The sequence below is a fragment of the Staurois parvus genome, unplaced genomic scaffold (genome assembly GCF_062004578.1).
Source record: "Staurois parvus isolate SC_StPar_1 unplaced genomic scaffold, SC_StPar_1.0 ptg000134l, whole genome shotgun sequence".
Classification (NCBI taxonomy): domain Eukaryota; kingdom Metazoa; phylum Chordata; class Amphibia; order Anura; family Ranidae; genus Staurois; species Staurois parvus.
This window is the reverse complement of record NW_028317930.1, coordinates 567,359-593,763: the sequence shown is the minus strand read 5'-3', so window position 1 is coordinate 593,763 and position 26,405 is coordinate 567,359. Positions and strand designations below refer to the sequence as shown.

At 45.4% G+C, this 26,405-nt stretch overlaps 2 protein-coding genes across 4 annotated transcripts in view; one reads left to right on the top strand and one right to left on the bottom strand.

Moving 5' to 3' along the window:
* The window catches only part of PSMC3IP (PSMC3 interacting protein), a 266,259-nt gene that overhangs the window by 5,693 nt on the left and 234,161 nt on the right, over nt 1-26,405 (top strand). For all 3 annotated transcript variants that reach the window (XM_089673058.1, XM_089673059.1, XM_089673060.1), the window contains exon 2: nt 6,483-6,583. In XM_089673058.1, the coding sequence (XP_089529184.1) occupies nt 6,483-6,583 (101 nt within the window). The remainder of the gene's footprint in view (nt 1-6,482; nt 6,584-26,405) is intronic.
* LOC149466023 (uncharacterized) lies at nt 17,474-20,127 on the bottom strand. Its single transcript, XM_089673057.1, has 2 exons — nt 20,002-20,127; nt 17,474-19,293 (listed from the first exon to the last, which is right to left on the bottom strand). The coding sequence occupies exon 2, from the start codon at nt 19,278-19,280 to the stop codon at nt 17,904-17,906; it is 1,377 nt and encodes a 458-aa protein (XP_089529183.1). The 5' UTR covers nt 19,281-19,293; nt 20,002-20,127; the 3' UTR covers nt 17,474-17,903.

Sequence of the window (26,405 nt, the reverse complement as noted above, 5' to 3'; positions counted from 1 at the left end):
GGGCTTAGGGAGTGGACTATCAAATTGTTTTAGCTGGAGGTAACTCCTCTCGTTTAATGAGGAAAACAACTTTTTTTTTTTTTTTTTTTTTTTAACTCCTGAAAGGAGCGAATTTTCCCCCCATCCATTATATCCTTTACCTGTGCTCTCCCTTTTCCATTTACCTGAAATATCTTACCTCCCTGGAGGGAAGAAATCTGTGTCTACCAACGGCATAAACATAGAATTGAACTCCCACCCCATTTGTTTATGAATCCTATCCCATACCCTAATTTCATTTCGTGTATAAGTGCTTGTACTTTCTCCTAATATACAATATTGATGTGGAATCCATATTATTTTATCCAGTTGTGTCCCACTTAATGTGTTTTTCTATATTCACCCAACTTTTTCTCATAGCATTATATGACCAATCAAAAATACGTGAAAGTAATATTGCATAACAATATCTCTTAAAAGCAGGCATGCTTAGACCCTACATAACACTACATAGATTATCTCAGTTTTTTATTTCCCCAAATATATCTCAATATAATGTTTTTAATTATTTTAAAATAGGCTCACAGGAATTGTATAGGAAACATGTGGAATTTATATAGGATTTTTGGGATGATTATTATTTTTATCAAGTTTATTCGTCCTATCCAAGAGGATGGTCCTACTGATAGTCTTCTCAGTTTCTCCTTTATCTCGTTTATTAGTGGGCTATAATTTATTTTATATAAGCTCTTTAAGGACGAGATCAATTTAATCCCCAGGTATTTTAATTCTCTTTCTCTCCATAAGAAGGGAAATACTCTTTGAAAAATATTTTTTTCCATGATCGGGACATTAATATTTAATATCTCTGACTTTACCGGGTTTATTTTTAGGTTTGACATCTCTCCGTAGTATTTCATTATTTTCATTAAATTAGGTAATGTCAACCTAGGGTTAGCCATATAGAACAGCATATCATCTGCATACTCTGCCACTTTGTGTTCTGTCTCCCCTATCCGGACCCCTTTTATATCTATACTGTTTCTTACTGTTGCTAGGAGGGTTCTAAGGATAGAACAAACAGGTGAAAGCGGACACCCTTGTCTTGTCCCATTATACATCATAAAAAACGCTGACCTTTACTGCAGCTGAAGGTTGATTATAAAGCTTTCCTATCCACCCTCTCATCTTGGGTCCAATTCCCAGGATCTCCAAAGTGTCTAACAAAAAGCCACAATCTACCCTACCAAAAGCCTTCCCTGCATCAACTGACAAGACCAGTACAGGGGGTTTTTCTCTTACTTTTCTGTATAAGAAGTAATGAACTCACTGTTTCTGCCCTCCCTCCTAGGGACAAATCCCACTTAATCCAAATGAATCCACTCTGGCATTAGATCTTTCAATCTAGTTGCTAGTACCTTTGCAAACACTTTTAGTATCTGTATTTAACAGTGAGATAGGCCAATAACTAGCAAATTGGGTCCCATCTTTCCCCTCTTTTAGTATGAGTGTAATATATGCTTGCAGTGACTCCTCCATCTCTTCTCCCAATGCATTCATATATACCCTCAGTTTGGGGACTAGTTGTTCTTGAAACTTTTTGTGGTATCTCACTGTGTACCCATCTGGCCCCGAGCTTTTCCCACTGTCTCCTTCAATGCCCTTTGGATTTCCTCCTGCGTTATCAGATTTTCTAAATGTTTTAATTGTTCTACTAAAATTGGTAAATTTACCTCCTTTTAAATGCCTTTGCCTCTGTCTTGTTCTCTCCTCTCTCCCCCCCCCCCCCTTTAACTGTTTCCGATTTATGTCATATAGTTTGCTATAGTATTTTTTAAATACCTTAGCAATATCAGTGGTCGAGTATGCCAGATCTCTATTGTCATCCTTAATTTTCTCGATGTAATTTCTAAATTTCTTCTTTCTTTGTACTCTCATTAGGTATTTACTCTGTTTATTCCCCCACTGATATCTCTCTCTTGCCATCATATTGAAAGTTTTTCTCACTTCTTCCTCCATGAAGTTCTCGAATTCCTCTTTTTTACTATATGTTGCTGTATGTCTACTACTGTTCTCTTTTTATGAGACTGTTCCAGTTCGTATAATTCCCTTAATAGCATATTAATTTTCTTTTGCCGTTCCTTTTCTGTTTTTTTTTTTTTTTTTTAACCTAATCGCTACAAAAATTGCCCTGGTATATACCTTATGGGTTTCCCAGACCGTGGCCACTGACACTTCTTCAGTCTCATTTCTTTCAAAGTACTGCTCTATTTATTTTTTTATTCTCTCTTGCGTGTCCTGATCCTATAGGAGTGTCTCAATTAACCTCCACATGTTTGTTTTATCCTGCTCCCTACCCTATAATAATTTTTTGTAACTGGTGCATGATCCGATATTGTTGTGACTTCTATGTTGACCTTATCCAATGACTCCAATAGTCTATGTTCCATCAAATTATAATCTAGTTTTGAATACGTCGCATGGGCCGGAGAGTAGAACGTATAGTCTCTATCTCTGGAATGTTTAATTCTTCAGATATCTACTAGTAGACACTCCTATAGCATTCTTCGTATTGCCTTCTGACTTCTACTTTCCTGTCTTTGCATATGCGACATTGTGTCAACCTGAGGATCCATGCATAAGTTAAAAATCCCCTGCCACAATCAATTTGCCAGTTTTGAAATCCAGAAGTCTTCCCAGTATATTCTTAAGGTAGGTGTCTGGATTTCTGTTGGGGCAGTAAATATTTGCCAATGTACACTCAATCTCTTGTAATCTCCCCTTCAGAAACAAAAACCACCCCTCAGTATCCTCCAGCCTCCCCTCCAACTTAAATCTTAACACATTCTCGCTCGGCCTATAGCAGATTGACGGCCGGGCGGGACACTCGCCGTTGTGACTGGGCGTCATATGACGTCCTGTCAAAATGAGTCGCTCATGGGACCACGCAGTGGCACAATCTGTCACCGGCTGTGTCCACGGGACACGGCTGATGACATCACTACACCGGCCTATTGCCAGTGTCATGTGACCGCTGTGACCAATCACAGCAGATCACATGTCAATTGTATACAATGGATGACTTCCAATCATGCCATCCATTGTGAACAGTTATGTTGTTAGCTGTGACTGGTCAAGGCAGTCGCATGATACAGATAGGGTCAATCACAGCCCATCTGTATCATGTGATCAACTTTGCCCAATCACAGCTAATCACAACAAAAGACTGAATCAGTTTCATTCAGTAACAGTGCTTGCAAATATCAACGAAATACATTGGTATTAGCAATCATAATGTGTTTAAAAAAAAAAAAAAAAATCCTGATCACTTGCCCAGAGTAGTTCAATGTTGCTATGGTAACATTGGATTGCTTTGGTCACAGTGTGCTCAAAAATAAAATGGTAAAAAAAAGAATTTAATCAAAAAATAGAAACATTTGAAAAAAAAAATACAAATTATATTATTATTTTCACCAAAGAGATGTAGCAGAATGCACTTTGACCTAAATTTATGAAGAAATGTTATTTATTTGCAAAATTCTATAAAAGAAACAAAGAAAATGCATATTTTTTTCAAAAGTTTCATGTGTTTTTTGATTTGTTTAGCAATAAATAAAAAAAAGTGATTAAATACCACCAAAAGAAAGCTCTATTTGTGTGAAAAAATTATAAAAATGTCATATGGGTACAGTGTTGCATGACCGCACAATTGTCATTCAAACTGCGACAGCGCTGAAAGCTGACAATTGGCCTGGGCAGGAAGGGGGTATAAGTGCCTGGTATTGAAGTGGCTACATTCTTAGCTATACCAATTGTAACATCTTTAGACCGCTTGGTAGGTGAATCCGCATAATACAAGGTTGGGTAATATCTAGAATATAATTTTACATTTGTTTCCTGTAATAAACGTGTTTCTTGTAAGAATGCTATTCCAGTAGATCGTTGTTGTAATTCTCTGAGGATCTTTTGCCTTTTTCTCAGTATATTCGGTCCCTTAACATAAGTCATAAAATTGACCTCCTACATCTCTCTTGTATGTATATATTTTTTTTTTTCTTCTCTTACTCTCTCTTGTCCTACCCAGGATAGCATCGACTTTTGAAAGGAGCAATAACCTGTATAATTCTCCCACCCTCTCCCTCCCTCATTTGCTAGTAAATCTATTTCCCCCCTCCCACTCTGCCCCCCTCTCAAAAATCCCCCCCCACTCCCCTCTCTAGTACCCTTGGGCCTAAGTTTTGCCCTTAAATCTGTCGTGGGACATTCCCATTGGCGATTCCTATATTGGAGTGGGGCTTTAAACACGCACGCCCACTCCGCACCCCATCTCTCGACATAGGGGATCTAGAGTTTGGCAGCGCATTCAGCCTCCAAACAACCCGCTGTTACCTTCTCATCATCTGCCTGATTCCTACTGCCCATCTAGCCCTCCAAATTTCTCAATTGATGAAAACTACAACCCCGGTGTGGAAAGAGAGAGCGAAGGGGGAGATCTCTCCGTCACAGAGCGCACTCAGTCCCAGCCATTGCCTCCGAACCCAACTCCAAGCAAGAACAGGTGAATTAGTGAGCGGTCTCTGTATAGTACACAACCTAGCATGTGTCAGGGTCTCCCAAGGCTGCTGTCTCAGTCCAGAGTAAATCACCTTTAAAACACTGCCTCTTCTTCAGCCATGATGCCACACCACTTTCCTAGACCCCTGGGACAGCTTGTCACTTTCAAAATTACTGCCAACTGTCGCATGGGCTGTCACATGGGGAAGTCACGTGCAGTCACATGAGTGCCCACAGGGACACTCTCACGTCCCCTTCTCCTTTGGTGTTGCCGCCTCCTACTCCCAGAGATACACCGAGCCTCTGACCCACCGCCTCTCCCATGGGCACAGGTCTGGGCTCCAACGACACCACCTCCGGCCGCCACCAGGACCACCACCAGGACGCCCGGACTTGGAACTGCCGTGGCATTCAGTTTTGCTCCCGCCCAGGCTTCAGGGCAGGTCAGGACAGGGCTGCACACTTGGTTGGCGGGCGCCTGGAGTTCACGCTGCTCAGTGCCATGTTCAAGCCCCTCCCGGTCCAACAAGTTCTCCCACAATTATTCTTACCCAAAGTGCAGCAAACTTTTAAACAAGCTTCAACATGCTTTTTCTTTAGCAATGGAGTCTTGTGTGGCGAGTATGCATACAGGCCATGGCGGATGAGTGCATTACTTATTGTTTTCTTTAAAACAATTGTACCTGCTAATTCTAGCTCTTTCTGAAGCTCTCCACAAGTAGTCCTGATAATTCTTTTCACTCCGTCATAAGTTTTGTGCGGAGCACCTGGTTGTCGCCAGTTTCTAGTGAAATTTTATGTTCTTTCCACTTCCGGATTATGACCCAAACAGTGTTTACTGGAACATTCAGACGTTTAGAAATCGTTCTGTAACCAATGCCATCATAATGTTTTGCAACATCAGTTGAGACTGAACCAGCTGATATTAATTTGCACTGACAAGGGCCAGGATTGCTTTTTCATTACTGTTGGGTTTCAGGTGGTGTCTTGGCTTTTCATGCCTTTTTGCACCTCCCTTTCTTAATGTGTTCAATACTTTTTCACTGTGTCATTCTTTTTAATTACACATAACTTTCTGAACTTCATGAAATTTCTGAACTTGTTTTGGTTTCTTTTGTATGTATAGATTGCATGGGTTGTTACTGACATGTTGTGAAAATTTCATGTCAATTGCACCTTTTAGAAATATATCCACCTAGAAAAATGGTGACGTGTTCAAAACTTATTCTACATGCTGTATATACAGTGTGCGTGTATGTTTGATATTTTTATATATATATATATATATATATATATATATATATATATATATATATATATATATATTAGAAGGCAGTAGCCTGTTCTTTTAAATCACAGCATCCAGGGCCTCCTGAGGCTTTTACTAAAGGTCTGCAGGAATGGAGCACGCTGGGGCTGGTTGCATACTGGGTAGGGCACCCTGATTGTTCTGGTGTGCTTTCTCTCCCCTCCATGCCCCAGATCCAGAAATCTTCATCGTTCAAGTTACCTAGCAGGTCTATTTTTGTCTACTGCGCTCTGCAAAGTGGTCATGAAAATCCTCACAGATTTTTACACCTCCGCTTGCAGAGTGCAGCATAAGGAAAATGCCCTGGTTGTATAGGTAAGAATGCGGTATGCAGAAAAGTATATTTTGTGATCCACTTGGAGGCATGTGGGAAAGGTCAGTAATAAAGAAAAAAAGCAAAATATACACATGGGTACCAGAAAGGAAGGGGGGTTGTATTTGGGGGAGAGAAAAGTTTAGAGCGTAGAATTGTACTGTTTAGCATGGAGTTAGGCAGTATATGCCTTACCATGCCAGCTACACTGATCGCTTGTCTTTGTAGATTTTAAACCCTCTATTCGTAACATATTGCAATGCTTACTAGTTTAGCTCATTTTCACATACCCTCATTTTGATTCTAATTTCTTTCTTGTTTCTGCAGCCATTGGTATAATTCAGAAATACCTCAATGATCAGAACAGACCATACAGCATTCAGGATGTGTTCAGTAATTTGCAGAGAGAGCTTGGCCTGGGCAAAACTGTGAGTATATGTATGCTATAGCAGATAGATTTGTGTTTAAATTTGTAGAGCAAGGGTTGCGCTTTCATGTTGAAGTGGTTTGGGTGGCTTTAAAGCCCACAGAAGGTACCGCATGATTACAACATGAGTGCACCATTAGCTTCTTTCCCTGCCACAACAGATGGGGAAAGTATCAGTCAAACCCAAAATATAATACATAATACATGTTGCTTTCCTGTTCATTCTCCAAAGGGGAGATCAGTGAGCAGAAGTTCTCTGATCACTCTCCTTCCACCCAATAACACTCACCATGCTACATGGCGAGGGCTAATAATTTTGGCAGGCTGTGAAAGTAATTGGGCGTCTTCTACCAGTATGCCCATCGTCAGCTGAACACATTTAAAAATACTCTCAAATCAGTGTATGAATAAGACCTCACTCCCTATGAAATAAAAAAAAAAAATATTAATGTAAATAAACCCCCTCAAAGAGCAGCTCGTCTGTCAGCTTATAGAAAGCCAAAAATCAGATGACAAACTATATGGACCACGCTCTTTAAATCCCCTTCAATAGTTAAATATTGCAATGAATAAAAAAAAATATATATATATGTGCCCTACTCCCACGTAAACTGTGTAACAGTTACATCACAAACTATTGCATACATATAATTGTGAAAACAATATTGTGACACAAAGTGCCTGATTCCACCATGAACTATGTGCAAAAATTCAATCATAGTAAAATAATTAAACAGTTATAGTGGAACAAATGTCCATAATCAGTGTTCCAAATCAAAGTGCTCTGTGCTCAATAACCATGTCCAGACTGTGCGAGACAAAAAAAAGACACCCTGGAAATAAATAAGTGCTCTTCCTCTCCTCCCAAAAGAGAACATAACGCACTTGCGAAAGGTATATGACCTCTTTTTCTCAAAGAAGGTCAGTCGTGTATGTAATATCCCAGGTGGGTTTATTCTATCCCGTTGGTACACCGAACACTTGAGTAGTGGTGCACCAAAATGAAAATTCTGGTACCGAAACTGAAAATTCAGGATGCACTTGGCCGAAAACCGAAATGGACAGTTTTTAAAAAATATTATTTTATTTAGAAAAAAATATACTTTAATGATAAATTTTTTATTTTTTTTATAAAATATGAAAGATGATGTTACGTCAAGTAAATGGATACCCAACATGTCATGCTTTAAAATTGCACACTCGTGGAATGGCATCAAACTACAGTACTTAAAAAATCTCCATGAGTGACGTTTTAAAAATTTCTGCATGTTACCAGTGTAACGTTACAGAGAAGGTCTACTACTAGATTTATTGATCTTGCTCTGACGTTCGTGGCGATACCTCACATGTGTGGTTTGAACACAGTATACACATGTGGGTGTGGCCTACGTATGTGTTCACCACTGTCCCTTTTTAAAAAAAAAAAAAATTGTAATCATTTTTACTCCTATCACAAGGAATGTATGCATCTCTTGTTATAAAAATAATTAGTGACAGGTCCTCCTGTATGGAGAGATATGAGGTCAATAAGACCCCATATCTCTCCTCTACAATGTAAAGTATCAGATCAAAAAAAAGCATTGATCTAGCGCTTTTAAAAAAATGGCCTTGTTTACAAGGCGCCAGAACTGGAAGTGACATCACTCCGGTCCTCCAAGGGCACAGAGATGAGTGGAGGCCATCTTTCCTTCACTTATCTCTATGCCCAGCGCCAGGATAGTTCGGCCGCAAAGGGTGGCAGTGTCGAGGGGGCGGGGTTATTTTCATATCTTCCAACGGCTGATTAGGGGTGTTTTGACCACCACAATGTTGGTGCACCCCTACACTTGAGAAATTGGATAACTTCATATTGTAGCACCACTCCTGTGCCTTTAAGAGAGACTGCATAAAAACCCCTCGCAGAAGGAAAGAGACAGAGGAACCTCTCATAGTGTAGCAAATTCTATTCATTAGAAAACAGCTTTAAAATTGCACTTAAGTTCATTACATTCAGGCATATACAATCTCTATGATGGAAACCAGGAATGCCGTTTTGCCTCCACTGACCGGAAGTGACGCATCACGGAAGTTTTGCCCTATGCGTTTCGTCAGCACCGGCTGATGTCATCAGGGTTCATAAGACTGGATATTCACTTCCTTTATATTCAGACTGGACGTCATCTTGCCCCCATTCCATCCAATAAGAATCACAGACATCCAAATGCCCAATAATTAAATATTAACCTAAATCGAATCTATACACTCAATTTATAATATATCAATCTATGTTTTGGGAATAGAGAGACTATAATAGGGATATTAACCGCTTAAGGACTGCCCTATAGTACATTTACTGCTGCAGGGCAGCCCCTGTGTGCAGAATCACGTGTATATATACGTGATTCCGCATTTCCGGGTAGGGGGCACGCTCAAGCCCTACCCGCGCTGCTGATCACGGCCCCGGGTGTCAATCACCAGGTCCCTGTTTACCAACAGCCCTTCTCCCTGTCAGTTTGGGCACACTGCTCTGGATGTCTGAGCAGAGCCTCTGCTTACAGTAAAGAACCACCCCCGCCCCCTAGTAACACACTCCCATCAAACAGTTAATCCTTTGATTGCCTCTCATGTCGCTGGGGATGTCAGTGACACCAAGTCAGTTTCCCCCAGTGTCAGAATGCCTGCCGCAGTCCCACTATAAGTCGCTGATCGCCGCCATTATTATTATAAAAAAAAAATACAGTATCTATACCGCCATTTGTAAACGCTATAACTTTGATGTAAACCAATTAATTTACACTTATTGGGAATTTTTTTTTAGCAAAGACATGTCGCAGAATACATTTTGGCCTAAATTTAGGACCAAATTTGATTTTTAAACTTTTTTTTACTGGACATGTTTAATAGCAAAAAGTCCATTTTCTGTCAGTGTCAGTATTACAGCAGTTCAGCCTGTTTAGTCAGGCTCAACAGCTGTAATACTGACACTCGGTGAATATCTCGCCATGGGAACTGTGCCATACTGAAGTCTCTATCTGCTCAACGCAGCTCTGATGAAGAAGGGAGCACCCTTCGAAACACGTTAGCCTTCACCCCCCCCCCCTTTTTTTTTTTTTTGATTTACCTGTAACCCTGTTTAGATTATGGTTACTTATGCCTGTTATACCATCGCTTTTGTGAGTATATTTCCTTATTAATAAAATTAGTCACTATTTATTGAGGTAATGCGCAAGGTTTGTGCACTCTTTCTTTCATCTTCCTCGATGGTGTATTATCACCAGAGTGAATGTGAGAACCGGGACTGAGCAGAATACCTGCTCCAAACCTCGGGAGGAAAAGAATATCTTCATAGAAAAGTAAAATAAGGGCTCATAGAATGTGTCAAAAACTGGGGAAAAAAGTGATTTTTAAATTATGTATTATAACGATGTCAAATGTAAACTGATGGTGACCCCTACTGTGAATAAAATGTAGTGACACGTATTAAATAGTAAAATTCACAGAATAATGTAATCCGCTTATGGTTTAACCAAATACCGTAATATCTATATAAAGATAAGATATATAAAAATAAATAGTTATCAGAACTATAAATACCAAATACACAAAATAAATATATAAACACATAAAATAGGGGGTAAAAAAAAGCAGTGTGCATAAGATGAATATGAGTGACTGTATAAAAATCCTTATAAAAAGTTGTCACAATACTATAAAAATTAAGAGTATAAAAGGTGCGGAAAAATGCATATATAAAAAATCGTAATAATGATGGATTCTATTTTGATCCCAGATATTCGTTAATAACCTTAGTAAAATGAATATAAGATTTTAAAAACTGTAAAAGAAATAGTAGTGGTTGGGATTCATGCCTTGTGGGATATACAGGTGAAACTCGAAAAATTAGAATATCGTGCAAAAGTTAATTTATTTCAGTAATGCAACTTAAAAGGTGGAACTAATATATGAGAGAGACTCATTACATGCAAAGCAAGATAGGTCAAGCCGTGATTTGTCATAATTGTGATGATTATGGCTTACAGCTCATGAAAACCCCAAATCCACAATCTCAGAAAATTTTAAATATTACATGCAATCAATAAAACAAGGATTGTACATAGAACAATATCAGACCTCTGAAAAGTATAAGCAATGCGTATGTACTCAGTACTTGGTTTGGGCCCCTTTTGCAGCAATTACTGCCTCAATGCGGCGTGGCATGGAAGCTATCAGCCTGTGGCACTGCTGAGGTGTTATGGAAGGCCAGGATGCTTCAATAGCGGCCTTCAGCTCTTCTGCATTGTTCAGTCTCATGTCTCTCATCTTTTTCTTGGCAATGCCACATAGATTCTCTATGGGGTTCAGGTCAGGCGAGTTTGCTGGCCAATCAAGCACAGTAATCCCACGGTCATTGAACCAGGTTTTGGTGCTTTTGGCAGTGTGGGCAGGTGCCAAGTCCTGCTGGAAAATGAAGTAAGCATCCCCATAAAGCTTGTCTGTGGAAGGAAGCATGAAGTGCTCCAAAATCTCCTGGTAGACGGCTGCGTTGACCCTGGACTTAATGAAGCACAGTGGACCAACACCAGCAGATGAAATGGCTCCCCAAATCAACACAGACTGTGGAAACTTCACACTGGACTTCAAGCATCTTGCAGTGTGTGCCTGTCCATTCTTCCTCCATACTCTGGGTCCTTGGTTTCCAAATGAGATGCAAAAGTTGCTCAGAAAAGAGGACTTTGGACCACTGAGCAACAGACCAGGTCTGTTTTTCTTTAGCCCAGGTAAGACGCTTCTTGTTTGTTCAGGAGCGACTTGACAAGAGGAATACGACATTTGAAGCCAATGTCCAGGATCCTTCTGTGTGTGGTGGCTCTTGATGCACTGACTTCAGACTCAGTCCACTCCTTGTGAAAGTCCCCAACACTTTTGAATGGCCTTTTCCTGACAATCCTCTCCAGGCTGCGGTCATCCCTGCTGCTTATGCACCTTCTTCCTCTTTTCCCTTCCACATAACTTTCTATTAATGTGCTTTTGATACAGCACTTTGGGAACATCCAACTTCTTTTGCAATTACCTTTTGAGGCTTTCCCTCCTTTGGAGGGTGTCAATGATGGTTTTCTGCACAACTGTCAGGTCAGCAGTCTTTCCCATGATTGTGATTCCTACTGAACCAGACTGAGAGACCATTGAAAGGCTAAGGAACCCTTTGCAGGTGTTATGGCTTAATTAGCTGATTAGAGTGGGACACTTTGAGCCTAGAATATTGCACCTTTTTACAATATTCTAATTTTCTGAGATTGTGGATTTGGGGTTTTCATGAGCTGTAAGCCATAATCGTCACAATTATGACAAATCGCAGCTTGAACTATCTTGCTTGGCATGTAATGAGTCTATCTCCTATATTAGTTTCACCTTTTAAGTTGCGTTACTGAAATAAATGAACTTTTGTACGATATTCTAATTTTTCGAGTTTGACCTGTATACGAAGACAATATAGTCTATATAAAATTACATAGGTATACAGGGAGATGAACCCAGAATATAATGGGATCCTAATCTGTATATTTATAAAACATATTCGTCCATTATTAAGTGGACGGTTGACAGGATATATGGTATTTTTTAAAAAGGTTTCAGTCATATTTAATTATACAGATATGGTAAATAAAATATTCATATTCAACTTTCATCAATAAAACAATTTATGTGTATTTCAACGTTATGGCCTAGAGGTGCCAGTGATTTCATCTCAAATATCCACTTTGTTTCTAATTGGGATATTTTCCTGCGTTTATTGCACCCCCTCCAGTGTGGGCTAAGAATGTCAATACCCACAAATTTCAGACTGTGGATCTCTATGGTGCACGTCCTTATAGTGTTTGGACAATAAATGTTCTTAATATTGTAAACATGTTCTCATTCTATACCTCATTTTCCTTGTGGTTCTTCCAATATACTGTTTATTGCAGGAGCATTCAAGGAGATATACCACGTTTACTGTTGCACGTGATAAATTTATCAATTTGGTAATTCTTATTAGTAACACTCGAAGTGAAGGATGTGACTTTTGGTAGTCTATTCCTGCTCAGAACACAGATCGAGCACTTATTACGTGGGTAAAATCCCTTAAGGTTTCCAAATAATTTAATCTGATTAGGTGGGTTGATATTAGGGGCTATTTTTCTCTGACCCTTGGTGCTCTTCTAAAAACTATTTCTGGTCTTGATGGTAAAATACTCTATAAAATTGGGTCATTGGTTAAATTATTCCAGTGTTTATTAAAAATGTGCCTGACTTCGTAATGCTGGATAAAATAGTTGGTTATAAAAGGAAACACCATCTGGGTTTTGGTTTTATTGGTGTTCGTAATCAGGGTGCTTCTGTAAAAATCTGCAACCGAATGGATAGCTTCGTCTAAAGAAACATTTGTGTATCCTTTTTCCAGAAATCTTTTCTTTAGACCAGGGGTGTCCAAACTTTTTTGGAAGAGTGCCAGATTTGATGAAGTGAACATGTGCGAGGGCCGACCATTTTGCCCGACATTCTGATGAACCATTAACATTAAATGCAAATGAACTATTTTATGCAAAAGTTTATTGAAAACGGCATACTTTTCATTTTGTGACTTGGATGACAAATCTAAACAGGTGTTAAATCACTCTGCCAGCACAGGGAGAAGGAAAGCCCAAATCTCACGAGATCTCGGAGGTCGCGAGATTTGGGCTTTGTTTCTCCTTGCACTGTCTGATGACTTCAAGCGATCCTGAGCACCAATCCATTATAGCCCAAATTGATACCGTATTTTTCGCTCCATAAGACGCACCTCACCATAAGACGCACCTAGCTTTTAGAGGCGAAAAACAGGAAAAAAAATTTCTGAACCAATGGACTGCAGACATAGTACAGGAGATGACCAGAGACTGCGGACATAGTACAGGAGATGGCCAGAGACTGCGGACACAGTACAGGAGATGGCCAGAGACTGCGGACACAGTACAGGAGATGGCCAGAGACTGCGGACACAGTACAGGAGATGACCAGAGACTGCGGACACAGTACAGGAGATGACCAGAGACTGCGGACACAGTACAGGAGATGACCAGAGACTGCGGACACAGTACAGGAGATGACCAGAGACTGCGGACACAGTACAGGAGATGACCAGAGACTGCGGACACAGTACAGGAGATGGCCAGAGACTGCGGACATAGTAAATAATGGTAAATGGTAGCCCCAGTAGTAATTCCCTGCGCACCACCTGGGATCCCTCGGCCCACGTTCCGGACCCCACAGATGAGCTGCCCAATATATAACTTACGGCCCTCCACTAGTGATTCTGTGAACGCCACTGAGGGCTCCAGGGATCTGTCGAGCGGGAATTGACGTCATCAGCCGGCACACAGAGAAGGAAAGCCCAAATCTCACGAGATCTCGGACTTCGCGAAATTTGGGCTCTCCTTCCTGCGCCAGCTGATTATGTCAACAGATCGCTGGAGTCCTCAGTAGCTTTCAGGGAATCACTACCGGGGGCCGTAAGTTATATATTTGGGTAGCTCACCTGTGGGGCCGTTTCAGTCCGGAACGCGGGCCGGACGTTGGACATGCCTGCTTTAGACCGTTTGATTGGAGATAAAAGTCGGACATGTTGTCACAGTTTCTACGAATTCTCGTGAATTGTCTTTTAGGAATATTATTCAGCCAGGATGGATGGTGGCAGCTGTCTTGGGATAAAACTATTCCTGTCCGTTTTTTTAAAAAAACGTCTTCGTAATAATCTTCATTCCATCGTTCATCAATGTCAGATCTAAAAAATCAATTTCATTTCGGCAGTATGAGCGGGTGAGTTTGATATTAAGGAATTGTAGTTGAAGGTGTTAATGAAATTATTAAGAGGGATTTCTTCTTGCCATACGAATAAGATATCTTCTATATATCTTCTGTAAAAGATTAGTTCCGGCCATTCTCTGGCATAGATGATATCCTCCTCCCACCGAGCCATAAATAGATTCACTAGCCTAGGGGCAAATTTGGCTCCCATACCCACCCATCTGATCTGCAAATAGTGTTGTTGCCCAAACCAAAAATAGTTGTGTGTCATCGCAAAATCCAATAAGTTTTTAAACTAAAATGTATGAGTAAAACTTTTTTTATTTTCAAATAATTTTTATTAAATTTTTTCAGTTTTCTTGAACAGGATAACATCATATAGGAACATTCAAGTAAAAGGTTCACAAATGTAAGTTTACAAGACATGAGAAGAAAGAAGAGGTAATAGATCCCCACCATCCGGCTGGGGACCTGTTAAATGTGATCAAGTTTACATGAGAGGTATGCTCGTGGTTCATGAACCATGTTGCAGAACGTGAAACATAAGGAACTAGGTGGGGGTTGAGAAAGGGTAAGAAGAATGGGGAAGGGAAGAAGGAGGGCACCAATGAGCTGTGAATATAGTATCCGATAATATTTAGAACTAGTAATCAGGTGATTGAACAATTGGGGTGTTTTAACCAACGAGACCAATGTAGTGTAAATTTATGATAGGTGGAGTTTCGGAGGGCCGTTCTTCGTTCCATCTCGCATTGTAAATTGAGATCAGCAACAAGACGGGACAATAGAGGGGGCGACGAAGATCGCCATAGTTTAGTGATGTTTAGCTTTGCTGCTGCCAGAATATGTACGGTGATAGTGCGTGAGTGTATGGGGACTTTTTCTATCGATATATATGAAGGAGGGCTAGTCCAGGATTTGGGGTCATTGATGAGTCTATAATTGAAGAAATCATTTGGAACACTTTATTCCAATACGACTTGATGGATTTGCAGGACCATTGCAAATGGAAGAGCGAGCTAGTTTCGCCACAATGTCTCCAGCAGGTGTGTGACTGTTGTGGGTAATACACAGATAATTTGGCAGGGGTTAGATAACTTTGGTGGAGAATTTTCAAATATAATTCCCAGTGGGAACTACATTTGGAGGCTTTGTATGTGATGGCAAACGTTGTTTGCCAGGATTGTGGAGTTGTTGGGAGAAGTAAAATCCTCTCCCAGTTAGTCAGAGAGGACGTATGGGTTGTAAATTGCGCTTCAATTAGTAATGTATAGAAGGTGGATATACCCTTCTTTGGATAAATAGTCTTATGAAAGAAATGGTGTGCTGTAGCAGGAAAGTCTATTTCAAGTGGTATGTTTGTTTTATGGAGCAAGTGGATTACTCGCATAAAAGTGAATTGCTCCTTATCAGGAAGATGGAATCTCTTTTGGAGGGTCTGAAACGAATCTGGTTTTTGAGTATTATAAAGGTCTTGAATATGATATATACCGCACGTTTTCCAAGATGTCAAGTTTAAATGGGGGGAAAGTAAGTGCAGCGATGATAAAGGAGTAGGGATTCGTAGATTATCTTTATGGGAATGCGTATAAGTCAGGAAGTCATGCCAAACCATCAGAGAGACCTGGATACATGGATGCGTATGTAGAGGTCTAGTCTGAGCTATATTGGGGGTACAAAGTAAATCTGTTAGTATACCTGGTGAGTACAAGGAGGATTCCATGATAGTCCAGATTTTGTCTTGGGTGGGGTGCCACCAGTAGAAGAGCTGATCCAATAAGGCAGCTTGATAATAGGATTCTAAATGCGGGAGACCGGTTCCCCCTCTGGAGGGCGGGCGTATCAGAAGGTTTGTAGCATATCGAGGCCGTTTGGAATTCCATATAAATTTATTCAGAATTTTTTGAAGTGTGGAAAAGGAGGAGGGTATAGGAATGGGTAGCGTACGGAATATATATAATATTTTAGGCAGTATGCACATTTTGACAGTCGCTATTCTGCCTAACATTAATAAGGTAGCCGTACGTAGGTTTCTAAGCTCCTGTGGAATTATGTCGAGTAGCGGTTTAAAATTAGCTGTATAGAGTTGCTTGGTATTGGCAGTCAGTTTAATCCCCAAGTAGGGGATATTGTGATTTTTCCCACTGGAAAGGGAATTGTTTTGTAAGCCGGTTTTGGAGTGGAGTAGGGGTATGCAGGTTCAAGATAGAAGACTTGGGTTCGTTAAGTTTATAGTATGAAACGTCTGCGTAGGTTTGTATGTGAGAGCGTATCGAAGTAAGTGATTTGTAAGGGTTCGTAATCATTAGAATAATGTCATCTGCAAAGAGACTGATTTTGTGTTCGTGCTTAAGAAATTTGATTCCTGAGAAACTAGGGTCATTTCTGAGGTTAGATGCTAATGGTTCAATGAGTAAAGCGAAGATTATGGGGGAAAGAGGGCAGCCTTGTCTAGTTCCGTTAGAGATTTGGAACGGTTGTGAAAGCGTGCCGTTGGTGAGAACTCTAGCGGAGGGTTTGGAGTACAGAGATAGAATTGCAGACAGCATCCAATCCGTAATTCCAAATTTTTCCAAAGTGTCATGAATTGCCAGTGGATGCGGTCGAATGTTTCTCTGCATCCAGTGATAGGAGGAGTGAGGGTTGATTTTCCGATTCAAGGTGGTGTAGTAGTGATATGATTCGTCGAGTCGCGTCGGGAGCTTGTCTACCTGGTATGAATCCTACTTGGTCAGGGTGGATTAGAATGGGAAGGTATGGAAGCAGTCGTAGAGCTATTATGTTGGCATATATTTTTAGGTCTGTGTTAAGCAGTGAAATTGGTCTATAGTTCTGAACTAATTGGGGATCTTTACCTGGTTTTGGGATAGTAGAAATTATTGATTGCAGCATATCAGAGGGAAATTCCCCTTTAGAGGCAACGTAGTTATAGAGAACCGAGAGGTGTGTTGTAAGAGTGGGTGCGAACGTTTTATAGTATTCATTGGTGAAGCCATCGTTACCTGGTGATTTGTTCAAGGGGAGTTTGTTTATGGTTTTCTCAATCTCTGTGGGTGAAATCGGCATAGAGAGGGAGGCTAATTTTTGATTGAAAAGATACTTTTATTGCATAAGCATCAAAAACAACATGTTACGTGTAATCGGGGTACATCTCACCCTGTACTGCGACGCAGCGCACCACATAGCAATACAGTTCCAAACATACGATAAATACATTCAGGCCAATAAATACATTCGCTCAGCGGTATGATGCCTGACGTGATGTGCACGGAGGATGAATCCCCCGGACCACCACGTCATGCATGACGCCGCTTACCCCAAAAACTGTAGCATCCTAATACGATATACATTTCCTAGTTACTATGTCATGCACGAAAACGATAACTGAAAAAAACACTATCAACAATAGGCATCGGGTGTGTGGGGGGGGGAAGGGGAGGAAAGGGGGAAACACAGGCCCGAAGCTTTATTGAAGGGACAAAGACACGCAAGGGGGAGTAGGGGGAAGGGGGAAATCTTCAGACGTCCTCTTCCTCCTTAAAGTCCAACAAGGAATAGTCTCTGAGCAGACTGAGGATCAGTCTGCGGCAGTCCTCAATGGACATCCTCTCCCGCTGGAGGGTGAGGCGCTTTCTGGCGCACCATAAAGCGTCCTTGAAACAGCACAGCACCCGCCAGGCGCCGTCAATGTCCTCCAAAGAAAAAGTTCCACAGAACAGTCCATTCAAAACCCCAAAGTGAGTGATGGCTGTCTGTGGCACAAAGTCCTTGAGTTCAGGTTCCAGGGCCCCCAACAGGGCCTGAGCAAATGAGCACTCCCAGAAAACGTGATAAGACGTTTCCTCATGGATGATGCAGAAGGGGCAGTGTCTGTATCTGCTCAGGTTCCTGGCATGCATAAATGTCCTGAGAGGCAGTCCCCCCTGGATAGCCATCCATGCCAGGTCTTTGTGCCTGTTGGTGAGGATGTTAGAAGACACATTCCTCCAGACCACCTTGCAGGTGTCTGAAGGCAGGCCTGGAACCGACTCCAAAATGTCGCTGGCTCGGATGAGCTTGTAGATGGTCTTTGGCTTCCACAAGTCCGGCTTGACTCCCTGCAGCCCTTGCTCCCTGATGAACTTGAAGGTATCCAAGTAGAACCAAGGAGTGTCCCAGTTGTAGGGGATGGAACTATCCCAGGTGTCCCACCCCAGGGACCTCCAGAGAGGCAACAGGAAGAAGCGAGACATTGCGTTCCCGCCAGAGTCCATAGTCCGTCTTGGCAAAGTTCTGCGGACGCAGTTGCAAGCAAAGAACACCCTCAGCTGGGTGGCGATGTCGGGCACGCCCTTACCGCCCTTGAGTGGTTCCTTGAACATGACTGCCCGCTTCACTCTGTCCATCTTGGAGCCCCAGATGAAGTGAAACACCGCCCTGGTGATGGCCTTGCAGGTGTTGACCCGGGGGGGCCAGGCCTGGGCGAGGTACTGCAACACAGGGAGAATCTCGCTGCGGAGTACCAGTGTCTTCCCTTCGATGGTGAGGTCTCTGAGGCTCCAGAGTCCAAACTTTTGGCGCATCTTGGCCAGTCTCTCCTCCCAAGACTTCAGGGCTGCGCCCTCGGCACCAAACCAAACTCCCAAAATCTTCATGAAGTCTGTCTTGATGCCAAAGGGCATGGATGCAGAAGAAGGCAGGAACCACTTTCCGAAGAGCATGACTTCCGACTTCCCGCAGTTGACCTTTGCCCCCGAAGCTTGGCCGAAGTCCTCGCAGGTCTGGACGAGCAGGTCGATGGAGCGCTGGTTGGCACAGAACACCGTCACGTCGTCCATGTAGAGCGACACTTCACTTCCCGTCTGTCTGGTCCCGGTGCGGTGATTCCCCCGATCTCTGGATTCCGTCTGATGCATTCGGCGAAGAGCTCTATACAGCAAACAAAAAGCAGAGGTGAGAGAGGACAGCCTTGTCTGACCCCGGAGAGAACCGGGAAGGGGTCAGTCTTCCAGCCGTTCACCTGCACGGAACTACAGATGTCATTATACATGATGTCAACATATGAACAAAACATTTCCCCGAGACCAAACCTGCGCAGGGCTCTGCACATAAACCCATGGGAGACACGGTCAAAGGCCTTCTCCTGATCAAGACTGACCAGGGCCGCGTGCACACGGCGGTCCTTGATGTATTGGACCGTGTCCCGGACAAGCGCTAGGCTGTCCGCAATCCTGCGGCCAGGAATGCCACAAGTCTGATCCGGGTTGATGATCTGTCCGATGACAGCCTTCAGTCTGTTCGCCATGACCTTGGCGAGGATCTTGTAGTCCACGTTCAGAAGAGAGATGGGACGCCAATTTTTCAAGTCACATCTCTCCCCCTTACGCTTGTACAGGATCGTGATCATCCCCTCCCTCAACGAAGGAGGCATCTTGCCCTCCACCACCATCTCCTCGTACAGCTCGAGCAGGTCCGGGCCCACGAGATCCCACAGCGCTACATAAAGCTCCGCTGGGAGACCGTCGCAGCCCGGGGTCCTGCCTTGCCTAAAGGATTTAGCGGCAGAGTGCAGTTCCTCCAACGTCAAGGGGGCGTTGGTGGCCGACAAACCTGCAGGATCAATAGTGTTAGAGATACCTGACAAGAACCTGTCGGCCGCTTCCGAGTTCGTTTCTTTAGGAGAGTAGAGGTCGGAGTAGTAGTCGCTGACCACTTCCATCACGGCCTCCTTCCCCTTCTGGAGTGTTCCAGTCTTGTCACGCAGCTCCGACAGGGGTGTGTGTCCTGAGTGGAGTTTCCTGAAAAAGAAAGAGTTACACTTCTCACCTTTCTCGAGATGCTCCACTTTGGCACGGAAGACAATGTGCCTGGATTCTTCCTCAAAGTGCTTTTTCAAGCACTTCTTGGTGTCCTCCAGGTCTTGCCTCACGTCCCAGCCACAGTGGTGAAGGTCCTGCAGGGACTGCAGCTGACGCTGCAGCCTCCTGAGTTCCTTCCTCCTGGCACACACTTGCTGGCGTCCCCTGGCCTGAAAGAAGCTGCGCAGCTTGACTTTCACGAACTCCCACCAGTCGCTGACCTTAGGAAAGAAAGCCTTCTCCTCTCGCCAGGCACCGTAGATTTCCCTGAGCTCCGCTAGCAGTTCCTCATCGCCCAGCAGGGTGCAATTCAGCTTCCAGGAGCCTGGGCCCGGGGCAAAGCCCTCTCCCAGATCACCTTGAAAGTGAATGGCCCTGTGGTCAGAGAAAAAGCAGGGAACCATGGAGAACCCGCGGTGCCTGACTGCCCTGGAGGTGAGCACAAAGTCAATCCTGGAGCGCACGGATCCATCGGGGCGGCTCCATGAGTAGTTCACGGAACCGCGCCCCACGGATCCCACTGCGTCTCGCAGGGAAGCCTCTGCAATCATCTCCCGGAGCAGCTTCGAGGTGACGTCGAGTTTTGCGTACATGCTGGAGCTGCGCCCATCCTCCTCTATCGGACAGTTAAAGTCACCGCCGATTACTACTGCTCTCGTTGTGGCGAGTTGCGTCCGCAGGGTTTGGAAAAGTTCCAGCCGCGCGTTCTTCTCCGGGGGGGCGTACACGTTGATGAGCCTAACGGGCTCCCCCGCCCACGAACCATCTATGACCAGAAGGCGGCCACAGACGAGCTCATGGACGGAGTCAACAGTGAAACGTCCTCCCCGGATAAGAACCGCAACCCCTGCAGACTTGCAATCGCCACCCCCAGACCAGTAGGAGGGACCATGGGTCCACTGGGAGGACAAATGAGTGTACCTCCTCAGAGGGGGAAGTGCGCACTCCTGGAGCATGTACACATCACTCTGCTGTGTGGAAAGAAAGGTCAGCACAGTCTGCCTCCTAGACACGTCCTTTATGCTCCTCACATTAATGGAAAAGATAGATATCTCAGCCATCATGGGAAAGAGATGAAGGGGTTAGTCGGCAGGGGCTGTGCCTACCTCCCCTGGGGAGGGGGGGCGACCTCTGTGACCTCTGCAGCCTGACAAGTGTCCTGGCCCAGACCAATCTGATTGAGGACCTCGTTGAGGACCTCATTGAAGTCGGTGGAGAGATCTGGCTCCGACTGGGTCAGAGCCATCTCTTCTTCCACCTCTTCTTCCTCCAGCGTGTCGAGGTCCTCCCCCACGGGGTCCGGGCCTGCGGCATTCTGGAGGACGGCAGGCCGCTTGGTGGCAGAGGTGGTGTCCTCCGCCGACGGGCTGGCCTGCTCCTTCTTCCGCTTCCTGTACCCCGCCGCAGAGTTGCTGACAGGGGTAACAGGGGGAAGGGGCGGGAAGTCCTCCTGGGAGGACAGGTCCGGGGGGGGTGGGACCGGGGCAGGGGCAGGGGGGCAGGGGGGGGTAGGGGCAGGGGGGCCAGGGGCCGAGGGGCCGGGGGCCGGGGCAGAGGGACCAGGGGCAGGGGGACCAGGGGCGGGGGGACCAGGGGCAGGGGGACCAGGGGCAGGGGGGCCAGGGGCAGGGGGACCAGGGGCAGGGGGACCAGGGGCAGGGGGACCAGGGGGACCAGGGGCAGGGGGGCCAGGGGGACCAGGGGCAGGGGGACCAGGGGCAGGGGTACCTGGGGCCTGGGGGGGGTTCCTCTTACCCGGGTCCTTTTGGAGGCTTTTGTGGTGCTGGTTTGGTGGCCGGGCCCTTGCTCAGGGCCCCGGCGTACGTCCTGCTTCTTTCTGGGCAGTCTCTGTAGACGTGCTCGGACCGTCCACAGAGGTTGCAGGTTCTGGACCTTGGGCAATCCTTGGTCTCGTGACCTGCAGACCTACAGAACCTACAAGAAAGCACACTGCATTCCTTACCCTCGTGCCCCGGCTGGCCGCACTTGCGGCATGACTGGGGTAGGTCCGGGTGGCTAATTGGGAAGGCGTAAGACGGGGGAGATTGGTATGACTTAGGAAATTTTCAATCGATGAGGTCGTTGGTTGGGTCGTATTTGAGTCATCTTTTATATTATAGAGAGAATGATAGTAATCCGCGAACGCGTTAGCTATGTCTTGTGGTTTAGTCAACTGAGTACGTGAGATTGGGTGTTGGATCGTGGAAATTTTGTTTTTAAGCCGTTTTTGTTTAATGATTTTGGTAAGAAGAGAATTAGATTTGTTGCCTAGCGCATAGAATTGGGATTAGAGATGAGCGAATCGAACATGACGAAGTGGAATTCGTTCCGAAGATTTGGAAAAATTCTATTCGCAACGAATCCGAAGATTAGCAAACTTCAGATGCACGAATCGAATTTTCCCAAAAATGGCGGCGACATGTGTGGCGACGGAGAAAATGGACAGAGAAGATGGGGCGGGGATCTCTGGGAAGGCGCGCAGACAAGGCACGCTGACCCATAATGCATTCATGACATGTGATCGCATTAGCCAATCAGCAGCCAGCCAGCACTGTGTAATGGTGGAGCTATAAATCGCGGCCATCTTAGAATTCTCCATTAGCCTCCGGTCATTCAAGAGAGACAGACCTGTGTGTATTAAGGGACAGAGTTAGGGCCACAGAGACTTTAGGGCCACAGAATCGTTACTCAGGGCCACAGAATCGTTACTCAGGGCCACAGAATCGTTACTCAGGGCCACAGCTATCAAAGAATCGAAAATTTAAAGTGACATACACCCTTTTTTTTTTTTTTGGTGGCTGTCGTGCACAGTTGGTGCTGCAGTTTGCCGATTGTGCAAAATAAACTGACTTTCTGCTTCACAACCACTATTGTACGTTCAAAGAGTTAAATCCATTTACACGCCGGCTGGCGGTAATATTTTTTGGGTGATTAGTGCATTCCAGTGACATAAACGTACAGTTTACAGCCAACGGCAAGCTGCAATTGACCGATTGTGTACAATAAACTGACTTTCTGCTTCACAACCACTATTGTACGTTCAAAGAGTTAAATCCGGTTTTATTTTTGGGGTGCTTATTGAATTAAAGAGTATGTCAGACAACACGCAGAGGAGGCAATGTTTCAGGAGCAAGCAGACGTGGCAGCAGAGGAAGGGGTCGAGGCAGCACTAGTCGCAGCCAGAGGCCAGTGCTCCCGGTGTCATCCAGCGGTCGTGTCTCCACCGACAACCCTGCCGTCATCGATTGGTTGACTCGGTCGTCTTCCTCTTCCCAGGTCACCTCTGACACCTACAGCCAACGGTCGGGTACGTCAGACACAACCGTTAGTTGGCATGGCCCGGGAGCAAGCCCACTGAAATCACGTGTCCTCGACCTGCCCCTGTCCTTTGGTGTTCCCTCACCAAGCGAAGTATCGCATGCTGTGGGCTCAGCCCCACTGTACAGTGAGGAAGAGCTAACAGAGGGCGGTCAGGAATGGGGGGAGACATCCGCCTCTTCAGCAGCCAGGCGAAGAAGTACTGGCGAGGAGAGTGGCTCGGTAGCCGGTCTAGAGACAGGTCTGTCTCCTGACCCACACGCAGCCGAGGGGGCTAGTAGTGACGCGGAGACCCTAATTGATGATGATGAGGCTGATCGCACTTGGCAGCCTCGTCGTCATCAGGCTATTGCTTCCGCATCATCAGGAGAAGAGGGTGCCAGCTTGGCAGCGAGCAAAACAGTTGGTGGGTTGCCCAGGAGGCAGCAGGGTCGCAGCAGTGTCAGTGGAGCCAAACGGCCACGGAGTAGAGCACCAGCTCCACTGCAGCCTACCACCACGGCCAGTAGTGGTGCCGGTGTGCACGGAGGAAGTAGCAGTCAGCCAGTGAGGAGTAGCGGGGGCAAAGTTTCCTACTCGGCGGTGTGGCAATTTTTCGTCAAGCCGCCCGAGGAAGTAAACGTAGCCGTATGTGGCCAGAAAGTCAAGCGTGGCCAGGGGGCCAATGTTGGGACTACAGCGTTGCGTCAGCATATGCAGCGTCCCCATTCGGTGGCCTGGGAAAACCGTGATAAAGATACGGCGGTTCTGCCTGCCCCAGCCCCCGCTCCATCACCCGCTCCGTTACTTGCTCCGTCACCCGACGTCAACCGCCCTCTATCAGCCAGTCAAGGCTCCAACACCTCTGCTGAGGGTAGTTGTCGCTCGTTGGCATCTTCCGCTCGTTCAGATGCTCCTTCTCCTGCTACTCCTCTTCACGGATTCCGTCAGCAGTCTTTCAGCAGTCTTTCTTGGAATCCGTTTCCAAGAGACAACAGTTTGCGAGCACGCACCCGACGGTGCAGAAGCTGAACGTCCTCCTGTCCAAGTTGCTGGTGCTGCAGTCCCTCTCTTTCCAAGTGGTGGACTCAGCACCTTTCCGAGAAATGATGGCTTGTGCCGCGCCGCGGTGGAGAGTGCCAAGCCGGCATTTCTTTGCCAAAAAGGCAGTGCCAGCCCTGCATTCACATGTAGAAGAGATGGTGGGCCAGTCTTTGAGCATGTCGGTCTCTGCCAAAGTGCACGGCAGCGCCGACGTGTGGAGCTGTAACTACGGTCAGGGACAGTACATGTCATTTACGGCCCACTGGGTGAACGTGGTGCCGGCACAGCCGCACCAGCAACTTGGACAGGTCACGCCGCTTTTGCCTCCACGTTTGCACGTCCTTAGTCCAGCAAAGATGTCCGCCTCTACCACCTCTTCTTCCGCCGTGTCCTCAGCCGCCACCCCCGTGCCAAGTCCCATTACCCGACCGGCATATCACATGTGCAGGGCGCAACGGTGTCACGCTGTGCTGCACCTGGTATGCCTTGGCGAACGTAGTCACACAGGGGAGGAACTTCTGAGTGTAATGAACAGAGAAATCGACAGATGGCTGTCTCCGTGCAAACTGAAAATCGGAACCATGTTGACTGACAACGGAAAGAACATGGTGTCTGCTCTGCGTCAAGGAAGGTTGTGCCATGCGCCATGCATGGCTCACGTGTTCAATCTGGTTGTCAAGCGGTTCCTAAAATCCACCATCCCACTGCAAGACATCCTTAAAATGTCACGTAAACTTTGCATGCATTTCAGCCATTCCTACACCGCAAAGCACACCCTCCTTGAGCTGCAGCGGCAGAACGGAATTCCACAGCATCGCCTGATCTGTGACGTTGCAACAAGGTGGAATTCAACCCTACATATGTTAGACCGCCTTTACGAACAGCGAAAGGCCATCACCGATTTCCTGATGTTACAAGCGGATAAAGGTACTCCCCTGTGTAACTTCGATGTCAGCCATTGGCAGCTCATGCGTGACACCTGCCGCTTGCTCAGGCCCTTTGAGGAGGCCACGCTATTCGTGAGTCGGCAGGACTATGGGATGAACGACGTCATTCCTCTGTTGCACATCCTGGAACAAATGCTGTTAACAATGGCTGGTCAGGGTGCGGTAGACGTGGCGCACTGTCAGGAATCTAGGAATGACCAGAAAGGTGTGGACTGACACAGGGAAACGCAGGTTTCAGGTATAGTATAATACAGGTTATTATTAGCCAGCCAGATATATATATAAACGCACAGTGAGCAAACTAACCTTCCACTAATCTTAGGAGGTGCAGGAACACAGGCGTAGTCAGGGCTGGAGAGGTGGAATGGTCAGGCCGGCCGTAGGGTTCTGTAACGACTGCCTGGTGGTACCTCTAGTGGTCCTCAGGGCAGGATTCCCCAGGGCGCGGAGTCTAAGTCCCAGTCTGCTATTCACCAGGGCCCCTGATGGTGGGGATGGACTTGGAGCAGACAGGAACCAGGTCGCGGCCCCTGAGTACACCTGCTAGTGATAGAGGAATCCGCCAGAGGTATGTGCAGGTACGGCTGGATCCGTGCAGGATGGATGGATGGCAGAGTAGTGAGCGTGGTCAGACGGGCCAAGTCAGCAACGTGCGGGCAGCAAGGTATCAAAGGAGCAGGCAGAGAATGGTCAAGGTCACAAGCCGGGTTCAGTAACTCACGGACAGTGCAGTACAGAGGATCAGGCAGAAGGATGGTCAGGGATGAGCCAGTAGTCAGAACAGGAGACGGTCAACAGGAATCAGGATCAGGCAGGGTCGGCAACAAGGTATCTTCTCACAGGAACTAGGAACAGGATACAGGGGCTCATGGGAAAACATACACCAAGGCCCAGA